This window comes from Sander lucioperca, chromosome 10 (assembly GCF_008315115.2).
Source record: "Sander lucioperca isolate FBNREF2018 chromosome 10, SLUC_FBN_1.2, whole genome shotgun sequence".
In the NCBI taxonomy this organism is placed as follows: Eukaryota; Metazoa; Chordata; class Actinopteri; order Perciformes; family Percidae; genus Sander; species Sander lucioperca.
Window position 1 is genome coordinate 2,594,457 of NC_050182.1, and position 15,000 is coordinate 2,609,456.

Consider the following 15,000-nt stretch of genomic DNA (forward strand, 5'->3'; position numbering starts at 1 on the left):
TGTGTGTGTGTGTGTGTGTGTGTGTGTGTGTGTGTGGCCAGGTTAGGAAATTAACTAACAATGTAAAGATCAACAAGCCACTGACAGTGACACATATGTTCATATCTGATTCATTCAATAAATTATTATTTTATGTCTTAAAGCCACCAGCCGTTTTCATATTATACCAACATCTGCAGCATCCTGAGCAGGGTGGGAAATTAGCACCCGCCACAAGCCAATGGCGGGTACTTTTTCAAAGTATACAAGCCACAGTGGCGGGTGGAATAGTTTTCAGCGCTAGTCCGTGACACATATAGCTGAGCTGAGGTACAGACGAAAGGAAAATTATCGGTTAAAAACATGTGGCGACATATCCCCGGTGTTAAGAGGCCCGTGGCGGAGTCAGCAGTAGCTATGAATGTACAAACTGTTGAGGGCGAAGTAAAGAAAAAGAGAAGGAACTTTTCGAACAAGTGGCGCATTGATGACAAAGGGAAAACTATTTCATGCAGGCAGGCAGACACACACACACACACACAGGCTGGTAAAATCCAGCATCCACCAGGCACAAACCCTGATCCTGAGCCTTTTTGGTAAGGTTACTAGGAAATCTCAGCCCAGAGTAATTAATTAATAGTAATAATTATTATTCTCCCCAAAACAAGTTTCCTTTTTATTTATAAAGAACTACCGTATTTCCTCAAATAAAAGCCGGGGCCTTTATTTACCTGAACTGCAGAAGGTACCAGGCTTGTATTAGAGGCAGGCCTTTATTCTTAATTTCATCTGTTTGATAAGTATAACTATTTTAAATAAACAGTTTTAAATGAAAAACCATAGCGTTCCAGTGGATAGAGATCATTCATTTTTTAAGAAACATTTGCACAAATATCACCATATACAACAACAGCCAGAAGGGCAACAAAACAATTTGGGTCAGAATTAATCAAACACCACCATTGTGTCAGTTTGAACCCTGTAAATGTACCGGGTATTTATTTCAAATACAGGTACTACAGTATTGCTGGTATATTACAATAAGAGCATACAGTAGTTGCTGGTTTGCAGCTCACCAGTATCTGATTAACGTTACAGACGGTAGCTAGCTAGCTTTGTTTCTAGCTCCAGGCTAACTTGTTTCCTCCCACCTCCAGCTAGCTAGCTGTGCTCTGCTCTGGTCGGCTAATCTTGTCAGCTCGTCCTTCTGTTTCTTCCAGTATCGGATTCTCCTGGGGTCAATGTCGAAACGTCTCGCAGCTTTTTCACCCGAGTTTTCCTCCGCATACTTTAAAACTCTTTTCGTTTTGTTGTTGAAAAGTCCGTCAATAGCACCAGAGTCCGTCATTCTCTGCTAGCACTAAATGAGACCCGTGTTACAGCCAATGTAGCTACTGCCATCTATTGGCACCTGGACGTTACTGCAAACTACACTTGGCTGAGTAACACATACAGCCGCACTGACTAAAATACCGGTTGGACAATAATCCAGAAAAACAAAGTGTGGAAAAAAGCATAAATATATTGTTGAATCTGTTAAATGAAATTGGTAGAAATGTACATTACAATGAACTTGAATTTTATTTACTTAATATTATATGAAAGGCATTTAGGAGATTATCCACACTATTTTTTCCCCGGCCTTAATTTGAGACCGGCCTTTATTTGTCCGTGTTGACCACGCCCCCGGCCACTATCAGAGGCCCGGCTTTTAATTGACTACCGGTTTTTATTTGAGGAAATACGGTATAAAAAAAAAAAAAATCGCAACTTTTTTTTGCAACTTTCTCTGTCTCCTGCAACTTCATTGCAACAAACATACAAAAGACATCGCAACTTTTATCGCAATTTTTTACAAAAGCTCCCGTGAAATCAGGCATTTTGGGCCGCAACAATCTCAAAAAAAGGTCCGTGAAATCCTGGAGGGACTGCCCTTGTGTGTTTTTTCATGTGTTATGGTGCACATTCACCAGTGTTTTTGTTGTTGTTGTGGTGTGCGTAGGCTACTCATCTCATCTCTTATATGCTGTGTCTCTATGATCCTATCCTGTCCTATTCATGGTAGCCTACTCGTGGACATTGCTCCGTCATCACGTGCTGTAGTAGGGGGGCCGCCTTGATAATCCTGCATAAAGGCCCAGTGTTGGCTCGTTACGCCGCTGTGTATGCACATTCATAGCGGAACATGATTTGTCATTAACGATGGCCACTGTGTAAAAGCTGTCTGAAGCCCAAACTGCCTTGACAAAGCTGTCTGTTTGGAATCAGCATGGCAGGTATTTACGTCCCAGAGTTTAGGCGTCTAGCTATATGAAAAGATAATCAATGCAATGTTTTTAATAAATGTACATGAAGCAACTAATGTCAACATGGACAAAATCATGAATGTACTAATTCTCTTTTTTGATGATGACCTGGCCAAAGTAACAACGCAACATCTAGAAAGTTTAGTTTTCACAATGATTCATTGTAGGATTATGATATTATTGCAATATGTAAATCTACATTGACTCAAATTAACATTACGACTTAATTTAACATATGGTTGGAAGAAGTTAAAAAGTTTCAGGCTTAACTTCTTCAGGACATGATCACCTGTTTCCTGGTGAAAGTCTTGTGTTTTCTCCTTAACTTCTTTAGGACATGAACACCTGTTTCCTGGTGAAAATCTTGTGTTTTCTCCTTAACTTCTTCAGGACATGATCACCTGTTTCCTGGTGAAAGTCTTGTGTTTTCTCCTTAACTTCTTCAGGACATGATCACCTGTTTCCTGGGTGAAAGTCTTGTGTTTTCTCCTTAACTTCTTCAGGACATGATCACCTGTTTCCTGGTGAAAGTCTTGTGTTTTCTCCTTCTTCAGGACATGAACACCTGTTTCCTGGTGAAAGTCTTGTGTTTTCTCCTTAACTTCTTCAGGACATGATCACCTGTTTCCTGGTGAAAGTCTTGTGTTTTCTCCTTAACTTCTTCAGGACATGATCACCTGTTTCCTGGTGAAAGTCTTGTGTTTTCTCCTTAACTTCTTCAGGACATGATCACCTGTTTCCTGGGTGAAAGTCTTGTGTTTTCTCCTTAACTTCTTCAGGACATGATCACCTGTTTCCTGGTGAAAGTCTTGTGTTTTCTCCTTCTTCAGGACATGAACACCTGTTTCCTGGTGAAAGTCTTGTGTTTTCTCCTTAACTTCTTCAGGACATGATCACCTGTTTCCTGGTGAAAGTCTTGTGTTTTCTCCTTAACTTCTTCAGCACATGATCACCTGTTTCCTGGTGAAAGTCTTGTGTTTTCTCCTTAACTTCTTCAGCACATGATCACCTGTTTCCTGGGTGAAAGTCTTGTGTTTTCTCCTTAACTTCTTCAGGACATGATCACCTGTTTCCTGGTGAAAGTCTTGTGTTTTCTCCTTCTTCAGGACATGAACACCTGTTTCCTGGTGAAAGTCTTGTGTTTTCTCCTTAACTTCTTCAGGACATGATCACCTGTTTCCTGGTGAAAGTCTTGTGTTTTCTCCTTAACTTCTTCAGGACATGATCACCTGTTTCCTGGTGAAAGTCTTGTGTTTTCTCCTTAACTTCTTCAGGACATGATCACCTGTTTCCTGGGTGAAAGTCTTGTGTTTTCTCCTTAACTTCTTCAGGACATGATCACCTGTTTCCTGGTGAAAGTCTTGTGTTTTCTCCTTCTTCAGGACATGAACACCTGTTTCCTGGTGAAAGTCTTGTGTTTTCTCCTTAACTTCTTCAGGACATGATCACCTGTTTCCTGGTGAAAGTCTTGTGTTTTCTCCTTAACTTCTTCAGGACATGATCACCTGTTTCCTGGTGAAAGTCTTGTGTTTTCTCCTTAACTTCTTCAGCACATGATCACCTGTTTCCTGGTGAAAGTCTTGTGTTTTCTCCTTAACTTCTTCAGCACATGATCACCTGTTTCCTGGTGAAAGTCTTGTGTTTTCTCCTTCTTCAGGACGTGAACACCTGTTTCCTCGGTGAAAGTCTTGTGTTTTCTCCTTAACTTCTTCAGGACGTGAACACCTGTTTCCTGGTGAAAGTCTTGTGTTTTCTCCTTCTTCAGGACGTGAACACCTGTTTCCTGGGTGAAAGTCTTGTGTTTTCTCCTTAACTTCTTCAGGACGTGAACACCTGTTTCCTGGTGAAAGTCTTGTGTTTTCTCCTTAACTTCTTCAGGACATGAACACCTGTTTCCTGGGTGAAAGTCTTGTGTTTTCTCCTTAACATATTTCTTTTTTTGATTCTTTTAGTTCTGGTCCGTTATGTGCGAGCGGACGGAAAGCTCCACACCGTTAACCTGCAGAACTCAAACCTGGCCGACGGGCGGACTCACTCCATCATCCTGAGACTCGGCGGCCTTCAGCGAGACCACATGCACATGGAGCTCTACGTCAACTGCCGATTGGCCGACTCCAGCCAGGGCCTGCCGCCATTGGTCCCGCTGCCCAGAGAGGCTGAGATGGTGGAGATCCGACATGGACAGAAGGCCTACGCCCGACTGCAGGTGACCTCACTGTTGATAGGGAAGTGTCTGACAACATTATGAAAGGATCCCTACAGAGATAGACCTTTTAGTTAAAGAGTAAGATCCTTTTAACATGAAACAGCCTCAAAATCACCATCACCAAACTCCACCAGACTCCATGTAAATAATCAGTACTTTTATCATCGTAAAACACACTTCATTCAAAGTGGACAGAAACTAAATAAAACTATCAAAAGCCGTCTTGGTTCATCTTTCCACTGTTCCAACAATCACCACTCTGGTTTGGTTGAAATAATCCCTTAATTCACCCATTTACATGTGGAGATATGCCGGTTCTATACACGCTAAAAGTGCTGATTATTTACATGGAGTCTGGTGGAAATATGCTGGCTCTATACACACTAAAAGTCCTGATTATTTACATGGAGTCTGGTGGAAATATACTGGCTCTATACACGCTAAAAGTCCTGATTATTTACATGGAGTCTGGTGGAAATATGCTGGCTCTATACAAGCTAAAAGTACTGATTATTTACATGGAGTCTGGTGGAGATATGCTGGCTCTATACACACTAAAAGTAGTGATTATTTACATGGAGTCTGGTGGGTTTGGTGATGGTGATTTCGGGGCTGTTTCATGTTAAACTAAAAGGATCTTACTCTTTAAAAGGTCTATCTCTGTAGGGATCCATCCCATAATGTTGTCAGACACTTAGAATAATAATCTGAGTCTGTCAGCAGCAACAACAGAACTTTTAGTGGACGCTGACTGATTAATACTGGACCAGTTTCAGTGATTGTTATTCCCATCAATCACTTAGACACCAATGCATGGGGAAATGGTTGAGAAATACTGAAATTCCCCTTTTAATCTCTGGTCTGTGTGTGTCAGGGTGCGGTGGAGTCCCTCAGACTCTCTCTAGGCGGCACTGTTGCTAAAGCTGGATCTCTGACCGACTGTCCCTTCCAAGGAGACTCTTCAGCCTACAACTCAGGTACGCTATCGGACCTAGACAGGTGGTGTGTGTGTGTGTGCGTATGTGTGTATGTGTGTGTGTGTGCGTGCGTGCGTGCGTGCATGTGTGTGTGTGTGTGTCTGTATGTATGTGTGTGTGTGTGTGTGTGTGTGTGTGTGTCTGTGTGTGTATGTGTGTGTGTGTATGTGTGTCTGTATGTACATGTGTGTATGTGTGTGTGTATGTGTATATATGTGTCTGTATGTATATGTGTATGTGTGTATGTGTGTGTGCGTGCGTGCGTGCGTGCATGTGTGTGTGTGTGTGTCTGTATGTATACGTATGTGTGTGTGTGTGTGTGTGTGTGTGTGTCTGTGTGTGTATGTGTGTGTGTGTATGTGTGTCTGTATGTACATGTGTGTATGTGTGTGTGTGTATGTGTATATATGTGTCTGTATGTATATGTGTGTGTGTGTGTGTGTGTGTGTGAGTGTGTGTATATATGTGTCTGTATGTATGTGTGTGTGTGTGTGTGTCTGTGTGTATATGTGTGTGTGTATGTGTGTCTGTATGTACATGTGTGTATGTGTGTGTGTGTGTGTATGTGTATATATGTGTGTGTGTATATATGTGTCTGTATGTATATGTGTGTGTGTGTCTGTATGTATATGTGTGTGTGTGTGTGTGTGAGTGTGTGTATATATGTGTCTGTATGTATATGTGTGTGTGTGTGAGTGTGTGTCTGTATGTATATGTGTGTGTGTGTGTGTCTGTGTGAGTGTGTGTATATATGTGTCTGTATGTATATGTGTGTGTGTGTGTGTCTGTGTGAGTGTGTGTATATATGTGTCTGTATGTATATGTGTGTGTGTGTGTGTGTGTGTGTAATATCACTCCATTAAAGCTGTGCTGTCTCTGTGTTTCAGTGAGCGGCGAGGTGAACTCCATCCTGGGTGAGTTTTTAATTTCAGACTGAACTTCATGTTGGATAATCAGATCACAGTTCACCTGTACTGGTCCTGATCACAGTCCACCTGTACTGGTCCTGATCACAGTCCACCTGTACTGGTCCTGATCACAGTCCACCTGTACTGGTCCTGATCACAGTCCACCTGTACTGGTCCTGATCACAGTCCACCTGTACTGGTCCTGATCACAGTTCACCTGTACTGGTCCTGATCACAGTCCACCTGTACTGGTCCTGATCACAGTTCACCTGTACTGGTCCTGATCACAGTTCACCTGTACTGGTCCTGATCACAGTCCACCTGTACTGGTCCTGATCACCGTTCACCTGTACTGGTCCTGACCACAGTTCACCTGTACTGATCCTGCTGTTTCCTGTCAGGTGACCACACCAAGGCTCTGATTAGTCAGCTCATCATCTTCAACCAGATCCTGGGAGAACTGAGACAGGACATCAGGGAGCAGGTGAGACACCCTGAGAGACAGACAGGTCATCAGAAAGCAGGTGAGACACTCCTAGAGACAGACAGGACATCAGAGAGCAGGTGAGACACTCTGAGAGACAGACATGACATCAGAGAGCAGGTGAGACACTCTGAGAGACAGACAGGTCATCAGAGAGCAGGTGAGACACTGTTGGAGACAGACAGGACATCAGAGAGCAGGTGAGACACTGTTGGAGACAGACAGAACATCAGAGAGCAGGTGAGACACTCTGAGAGACAGACAGGACATCACAGAGCAAGTGAGACACCCTGAGAGACAGACAGGACATCAGAGAGCAGGTGAGACACTCTGAGAGACAGACAGGACATCAGAGAGCAGGTGAGACACCCTGAGAGACAGACAGGTCATCAGAGAGCAGGTGAGACACTGTTGGAGACAGACAGGACATCAGAGAGCAGGTGAGACACTCTGAGAGACACACAGGACATCAGAGAGCAGGTGAGACACTGAGAGAAAGACAGGACATCAGAGAGCAGGTGAGACACTGAGAGACAGACAGGTAATCAGAGAGCAGGTGAGACACTCTGAGAGACAGACAGGTCATCAGAGAGCAGGTGAGACACTCTGAGAGACAGACATGACATCAGAGAGCAGGTGAGACACTCTGAGAGACAGACAGGTCATCAGAGAGCAGGTGAGACACTCTGAGAGACAGACAGGTCATCAGAGAGCAGGTGACACACTGTTGGAGACAGACAGGTCATCAGAGAGCAGGTGACACACTGTTGGAGACAGACAGGTCATCAGAGAGCAGGTAAGACCCTCTGAGAGACAGACAGGACATCAGAGAGCAGGTGAGACACTCTGAGAGACAGACAGGTCATCAGAGAGCAGGTGAGACACTCTGAGAGACAGACAGGTCATCAGAGAGCAGGTGAGACACTCTGAGAGACAGACAGGTCATCAGAGAGCAGGTGAGACCCTCTGAGAGACAGACAGGTCATCAGAGAGCAGGTGAGACACTCTGAGAGACAGACAGGTCATCAGAGAGCAGGTGAGACCCTCTGAGAGACAGACAGGTCATCAGAGAGCAGGTGAGGCACCCTGAGAGACAGACAGGTCATCAGAGAGCAGGTGAGATACTCTGAGAGACAGACAGGTCATCAGAGAGCAGGTTAGACACTATGAGAGACAGACAGGACATCAGAGAGGAGGTTAGACACTCTGAGAGACAGACAGGTCATCAGAGAGCAGGTGACACACTGTTGGAGACAGACAGGTCATCAGAGAGCAGGTGACACACTGTTGGAGACAGACAGGTCATCAGAGAGCAGGTAAGACACTGAGAGACAGAAAGGACATCAGAGAGCAGGTGAGACACTCTGAGAGACAGACAGGTCATCAGAGAGCAGGTAAGACACCCTGAGAGACAGACAGGTCATCAGAGAGCAGGTGAGACACTCTGAGAGACAGGCAGGACATCAGAGAGCAGGTGAGACACTCTGAGAGACAGACAGGTCATCAGAGAGCAGGTGAGACACCCTGAGAGACAGACAGTCATCAGAGAGCCAGTGTATTGACGTCCTCTGTCCCCGCAGGTGAAGGAGATGTCTCTGATCAGGAACACCATCCTGGAGTGCCAGGTTTGTGGTGAGTCAGCAGTTTCCGTTCTCTGCGTGTGGAAGCTGTTTGTGTCTCTGAGGACCTGATTGAAGACAGCCTGTCTGTCTGTCTGCAGGTTTCCACGAGCCTCGCTCTCGCTGCTCTCCCAACCCATGCTATAGGGGCGTGTCCTGCATGGAGAGCCTACATTACCCAGGATACACCTGTGGGCCCTGCCCGCCTGGAACCAGCGGCAACGGGACGCACTGTCACGACATCGACGAGGTAACGAATCCATCTTTCAATCAGGGAACCCCCTCTCATTCCCCCTGCTCTGGTGTTTCCCCCTCTCATTCCCCCTGCTCTGGTGTTCCCCCCTCTCATTCCCCCTGCTCTAGTGTGTCCCCCTCTCATTCCCCCTGCTCTGGCGTGTCCCCCTCTCATTCCCCCTGCTCTAGTGTGTCCCCCTCTCATTCCCCCTGCTCTGGCGTTCCCCCCTCTCATTCCCCCTGCTCTGGTGTTTCCCCCTCTCATTCCCCCTGCTCTGGTGTTCCCCCCTCTCATTCCCCCTGCTCTAGTGTGTCCCCCTCTCATTCCCCCTGCTCTGGCGTGTCCCCCTCTCATTCCCCCTGCTCTGGCGTGTCCCCCTCTCATTCCCCCTGCTCTGGCATTTCCCCCTCTCATTCCCCCTGCTCTGGCGTTTCCCCCTCTCATTCCCCCTGCTCTGGCGTTTCCCCCTCTCATTCCCCCTGCTCTGGCGTGTCCCCCTGTCATACCCCCTGCTCTGGTGTTCCCCCCTCTCATTCCCCCTGCTCTGGTGTTCCCCCCTCTCATTCCCCCTGCTCTGGCGTGTCCCCCTCTCATTCCCCCTGCTCTGGCATTTCCCCCTCTCATTCCCCCTGCTCTGGCGTTTCCCCCTCTCATTCCCCCTGCTCTGGCGTGTCCCCCTGTCATACCCCCTGCTCTGGTGTTCCCCCCTCTCATTCCCCCTGCTGTGGTGTTCCCCCCTCTCATTCCCCCTGCTCTGGTGTTCCCCCCTCTCATTCCCCCTGCTCTGGTGTTCCCCCCTCTCATTCCCCCTTCTCTCTGTGTGTCAGTGTGAGCTGCAGCCATGTTTCTCTCCTGAAGCCTGTGTGAACTCAGTGGGGGGGTTCAGCTGTCAGCCCTGTCCTCCCGGCCTGTGGGGGGCGCCGCTGGCTGGAACCGGACTGGACTACGCCAAGACACACAGACAGGTATGTAACCAAGACACACAGACAGGTATCTAACCAAGACACACAGACAGGTATCTAACCAAGACACACAGACACACAGACAGGTAACTAAGACACACAGACAGGTATGTAACCAAGACACACAGACAGGTATCTAACCAAGACACAGACACACAGACAGGTATCTAACCAAGACACACAGACAGGTATCTAACCAAGACACACAGACAGGTATCTAACCAAGACACACAGACACACAGACAGGTATGTAACCAAGACACACAGACAGGTATCTAACCAAGACACACAGACAGGTATCTAACCAAGACACACAGACAGGTATCTAACCAAGACAAACAGACAGGTATCTAACCAAGACACACAGACAGGTATCTAACCAAGACACACAGACACACAGACAGGTAACTAAGACACACAGACAGGTATGTAACCAAGACACACAGACAGGTATCTAACCAAGACACAGACACACAGACAGGTATCTAACCAAGACACACAGACAGGTATGTAACCAAGACACACAGACAGGTATGTAACCAAGACACACAGACAGGTATGTAACCAAGACACACAGACAGGTATCTAACCAAGACACACAGACACACAGACAGGTAACTAAGACACACAGACAGGTATCTAACCAAGACACACAGACAGGTATCTAACCAAGACACACAGACAGGTATCTAACCAAGACACACAGACACACAGACAGGTAACTAAGACACACAGACAGGTATGTAACCAAGACACACAGACAGGTATCTAACCAAGACACACAGACACACAGACAGGTAACTAAGACACACAGACAGGTATGTAACCAAGACACACAGACAGGTATCTAACCAAGACACAGACACACAGACAGGTATCTAACCAAGACACACAGACAGGTATCTAACCAAGACACACAGACAGGTATCTAACCAAGACACACAGACAGGTATGTAACCAAGACACACAGACACACAGACAGGTATGTAACCAAGACACACAGACAGGTATCTAACCAAGACACACAGACAGGTATCTAACCAAGACACACAGACAGGTATCTAACCAAGACACACAGACACACAGACAGGTAACTAAGACACACAGACAGGTATGTAACCAAGACACACAGACAGGTATCTAACCAAGACACAGACACACAGACAGGTATCTAACCAAGACACACAGACAGGTATCTAACCAAGACACACAGACAGGTATATAACCAAGACACACAGACAGGTATGTAACCAAGACACACAGACAGGTATGTAACCAAGACACACAGACACACAGACAGGTATGTAACCAAGACACACAGACACACAGACAGGTATCTAACCAAGACACACAGACAGGTATCTAACCAAGACACACAGACAGGTATCTAACCAAGACACACAGACACACAGACAGGTAACTAAGACACACAGACAGGTATCTAACCAAGACACACAGACAGGTATCTAACCAAGACACACAGACACACAGACAGGTAACTAAGACACACAGACAGGTATCTAACCAAGACACACAGACAGGTATCTAACCAAGACACACAGACACACAGACAGGTAACTAAGACACACAGACAGGTATGTAACCAAGACACACAGACAGGTATCTAACCAAGACACAGACACACAGACAGGTATCTAACCAAGACACACAGACAGGTATCTAACCAAGACACACAGACAGGTATCTAACCAAGACACACAGACACACAGACAGGTAACTAAGACACACAGACAGGTATGTAACCAAGACACACAGACAGGTATCTAACCAAGACACAGACACACAGACAGGTATCTAACCAAGACACACAGACAGGTATGTAACCAAGACACACAGACAGGTATGTAACCAAGACACACAGACACACAGACAGGTATGTAACCAAGACACACAGACAGGTATCTAACCAAGACACACAGACAGGTATCTAACCAAGACACACAGACACACAGACAGGTAATTAAGACACACAGACAGGTATCTAACCAAGACACACAGACAGGTATCTAACCAAGACACACAGACACACAGACAGGTAATTAAGACACACAGACAGGTATCTAACCAAGACACACACACACACAGACAGGTAACTAAGACACACAGACAGGTATCTAACCAAGACACACAGACAGGTATCTAACCAAGACACACAGACAGGTATCTAACCAAGACACACAGACAGGTATGTAACCAAGACACACAGACACACAGACAGGTATGTAACCAAGACACACAGACAGGTATCTAACCAAGACACACAGACAGGTATCTAACCAAGACACACAGACAGGTATCTAACCAAGACAGACAGACAGGTATCTAACCAAGACACACAGACACACAGACAGGTAACTAAGACACACAGACAGGTATGTAACCAAGACACACAGACAGGTATCTAACCAAGACACACAGACACACAGACAGGTATGTAACCAAGACACACAGACAGGTATCTAACCAAGACACACAGACAGGTATCTAACCAAGACACACAGACACACAGACAGGTAACTAAGACACACAGACAGGTATGTAACCAAGACACACAGACAGGTATCTAACCAAGACACAGACACACAGACAGGTATCTAACCAAGACACACAGACAGGTATCTAACCAAGACACACAGACAGGTATGTAACCAAGACACACAGACACACAGACAGGTATGTAACCAAGACACACAGACAGGTATCTAACCAAGACACACAGACAGGTATGTAACCAAGACACACAGACACACAGACAGGTGTCTAACCAAGACACACAGACAGGTATGTAACCAAGACACACAGACACACAGACAGGTATCTAACCAAGACACACAGACAGGTATGTAACCAAGACACACAGACAGGTATCTAACCAAGACACACAGACAGGTATCTAACCAAGACACACAGACACACAGACAGGTAATTAAGACACACAGACAGGTATCTAACCAAGACACACAGACAGGTATCTAACCAAGACACACAGACACACAGACAGGTAATTAAGACACACAGACAGGTATCTAACCAAGACACACAGACAGGTATCTAACCAAGACACACACACACACACAGACAGGTAACTAAGACACACAGACAGGTATCTAACCAAGACACACAGACAGGTATCTAACCAAGACACACAGACAGGTATGTAACCAAGACACACAGACACACAGACAGGTATGTAACCAAGACACACAGACAGGTATCTAACCAAGACACACAGACAGGTATCTAACCAAGACACAGACAGGTATCTAACCAAGACACACAGACAGGTATCTAACCAAGACACACAGACAGGTATCTAACCAAGACAGACAGACAGGTATCTAACCAAGACACACAGACAGGTATGTAACCAAGACACACAGACAGGTATCTAACCAAGACACACAGACAGGTATCTAACCAAGACACACAGACAGGTATGTAACCAAGACACACAGACACACAGACAGGTATGTAACCAAGACACACAGACAGGTATCTAACCAAGACACACAGACAGGTATCTAACCAAGACACACAGACAGGTATCTAACCAAGACACACAGACAGGTATCTAACCAAGACACACAGACAGACAGACAGGTATCTAACCAAGACACACAGACACACAGACAGGTAACTAAGACACACAGACAGGTATGTAACCAAGACACACAGACAGGTATCTAACCAAGACACACAGACACACAGACAGGTATGTAACCAAGACACACAGACAGGTATCTAACCAAGACACACAGACAGGTATCTAACCAAGACACACAGACAGGTATCTAACCAAGACACACAGACAGGTATCTAACCAAGACACACAGACACACAGACAGGTATGTAACCAAGACACACAGACAGGTATGTAACCAAGACACACAGACAGGTATCTAACCAAGACACACAGACACACAGACAGGTAACTAAGACACACAGACAGGTATCTAACCAAGACACACAGACACACAGACAGGTAACTAAGACACACAGACAGGTATGTAACCAAGACACACAGACAGGTATCTAACCAAGACACACAGACAGGTATCTAACCAAGACACACAGACACACAGACAGGTATGTAACCAAGACACACAGACAGGTATCTAACCAAGACACACAGACAGGTATCTAACCAAGACACACAGACACACAGACAGGTAACTAAGACACACAGACAGGTATCTAACCAAGACACACAGACACACAGACAGGTAACTAAGACACACAGACAGGTATCTAACCAAGACACAGACACACAGACAGGTATCTAACCAAGACACACAGACAGGTATCTAACCAAGACACACAGACAGGTATCTAACCAAGACACACACACAGCTGAGCCCAGATGTGTGTGTGTTAAAACTAGAGGTGTGAATCTTCACTGCTCTCCCGATTCGATTCGATTACGATTATTATGTCAGCGATTCGATATCTCGATGCATCACGATGCATCAAATACATTTTTACTATTAAGGCCATATGTCAGGGTTAATGCTGACGACGTGTCCATTGTCAGGTATTAATGGACGACGCCGAAGTCCATTAATACCTGACGATGGACACCTCGAAGGGCATTAACCCGCTTATACCATGGTCACAAATAACATATTTTTAAACCATTAGTTCATATTTTAATTAGTTTTACAATCGAAATCTAAAGTTTATCCAAACAATAACTCTGTTTCCCTGGTTACGCCTGACGGTTTGACTAATACCTGGAACAATCATTCCCATCCATCAGATTCTTATGCAATGCAAACGTTGTCCACTGCTCCAGGAATTAGGAAGGACCTTAGATACGACTTGCCTCCCTTAGCAACCGGAGATATTTATATAGTCCGCTCAGCTGATAGAACCCTTCAGTTCAGCTACGAGCCAGAAAGCTAACGCTATGCTAGCAAGATCCAAAGTCAACAACATTGTGTACAGTTGGCAATCAGTAAAATAACCTGACAGTATGTTGAACAACAAGACAAGCTAGCTATCAGCCATGTCATTGTCTCCAAAACAATATAACGACTTTTATGAAGAATTTGATCCGCGATGTGTAACGTTACCGTCGGCTGCAGCGGCACAGCCTGAAGCAGCGACCTGAACAGTGAACAGGATGTGAGATAACGTTATTCACTGTGAAACAAAGTCAGTCCAGAGGGGCAGTAGAACTTACTTCCTGCAGCCTGTGTGTGTTAGCTCCATCCTGTGGTGTTCAGAAGACGAGTTGGAAATAATAAATCCACATTTCCTTTTTGATTTAATGTAGCGCATTCATTTAGAACGGTTAACAGACA

At 45.5% G+C, this 15,000-nt stretch overlaps 1 protein-coding gene across 1 annotated transcript in view; it reads left to right on the forward strand.

Moving 5' to 3' along the window:
* thbs3a (thrombospondin 3a) overlaps positions 1 to 15,000 on the forward strand; it is a 57,842-nt gene that overhangs the window by 15,059 nt on the left and 27,783 nt on the right. Inside the window, 7 exon segments of the mRNA XM_036006359.1 lie at positions 4,238 to 4,491; positions 5,366 to 5,468; positions 6,356 to 6,382; positions 6,778 to 6,860; positions 8,441 to 8,492; positions 8,581 to 8,729; positions 9,542 to 9,679. Coding sequence (XP_035862252.1) covers positions 4,238 to 4,491; positions 5,366 to 5,468; positions 6,356 to 6,382; positions 6,778 to 6,860; positions 8,441 to 8,492; positions 8,581 to 8,729; positions 9,542 to 9,679 — 806 coding nt within the window.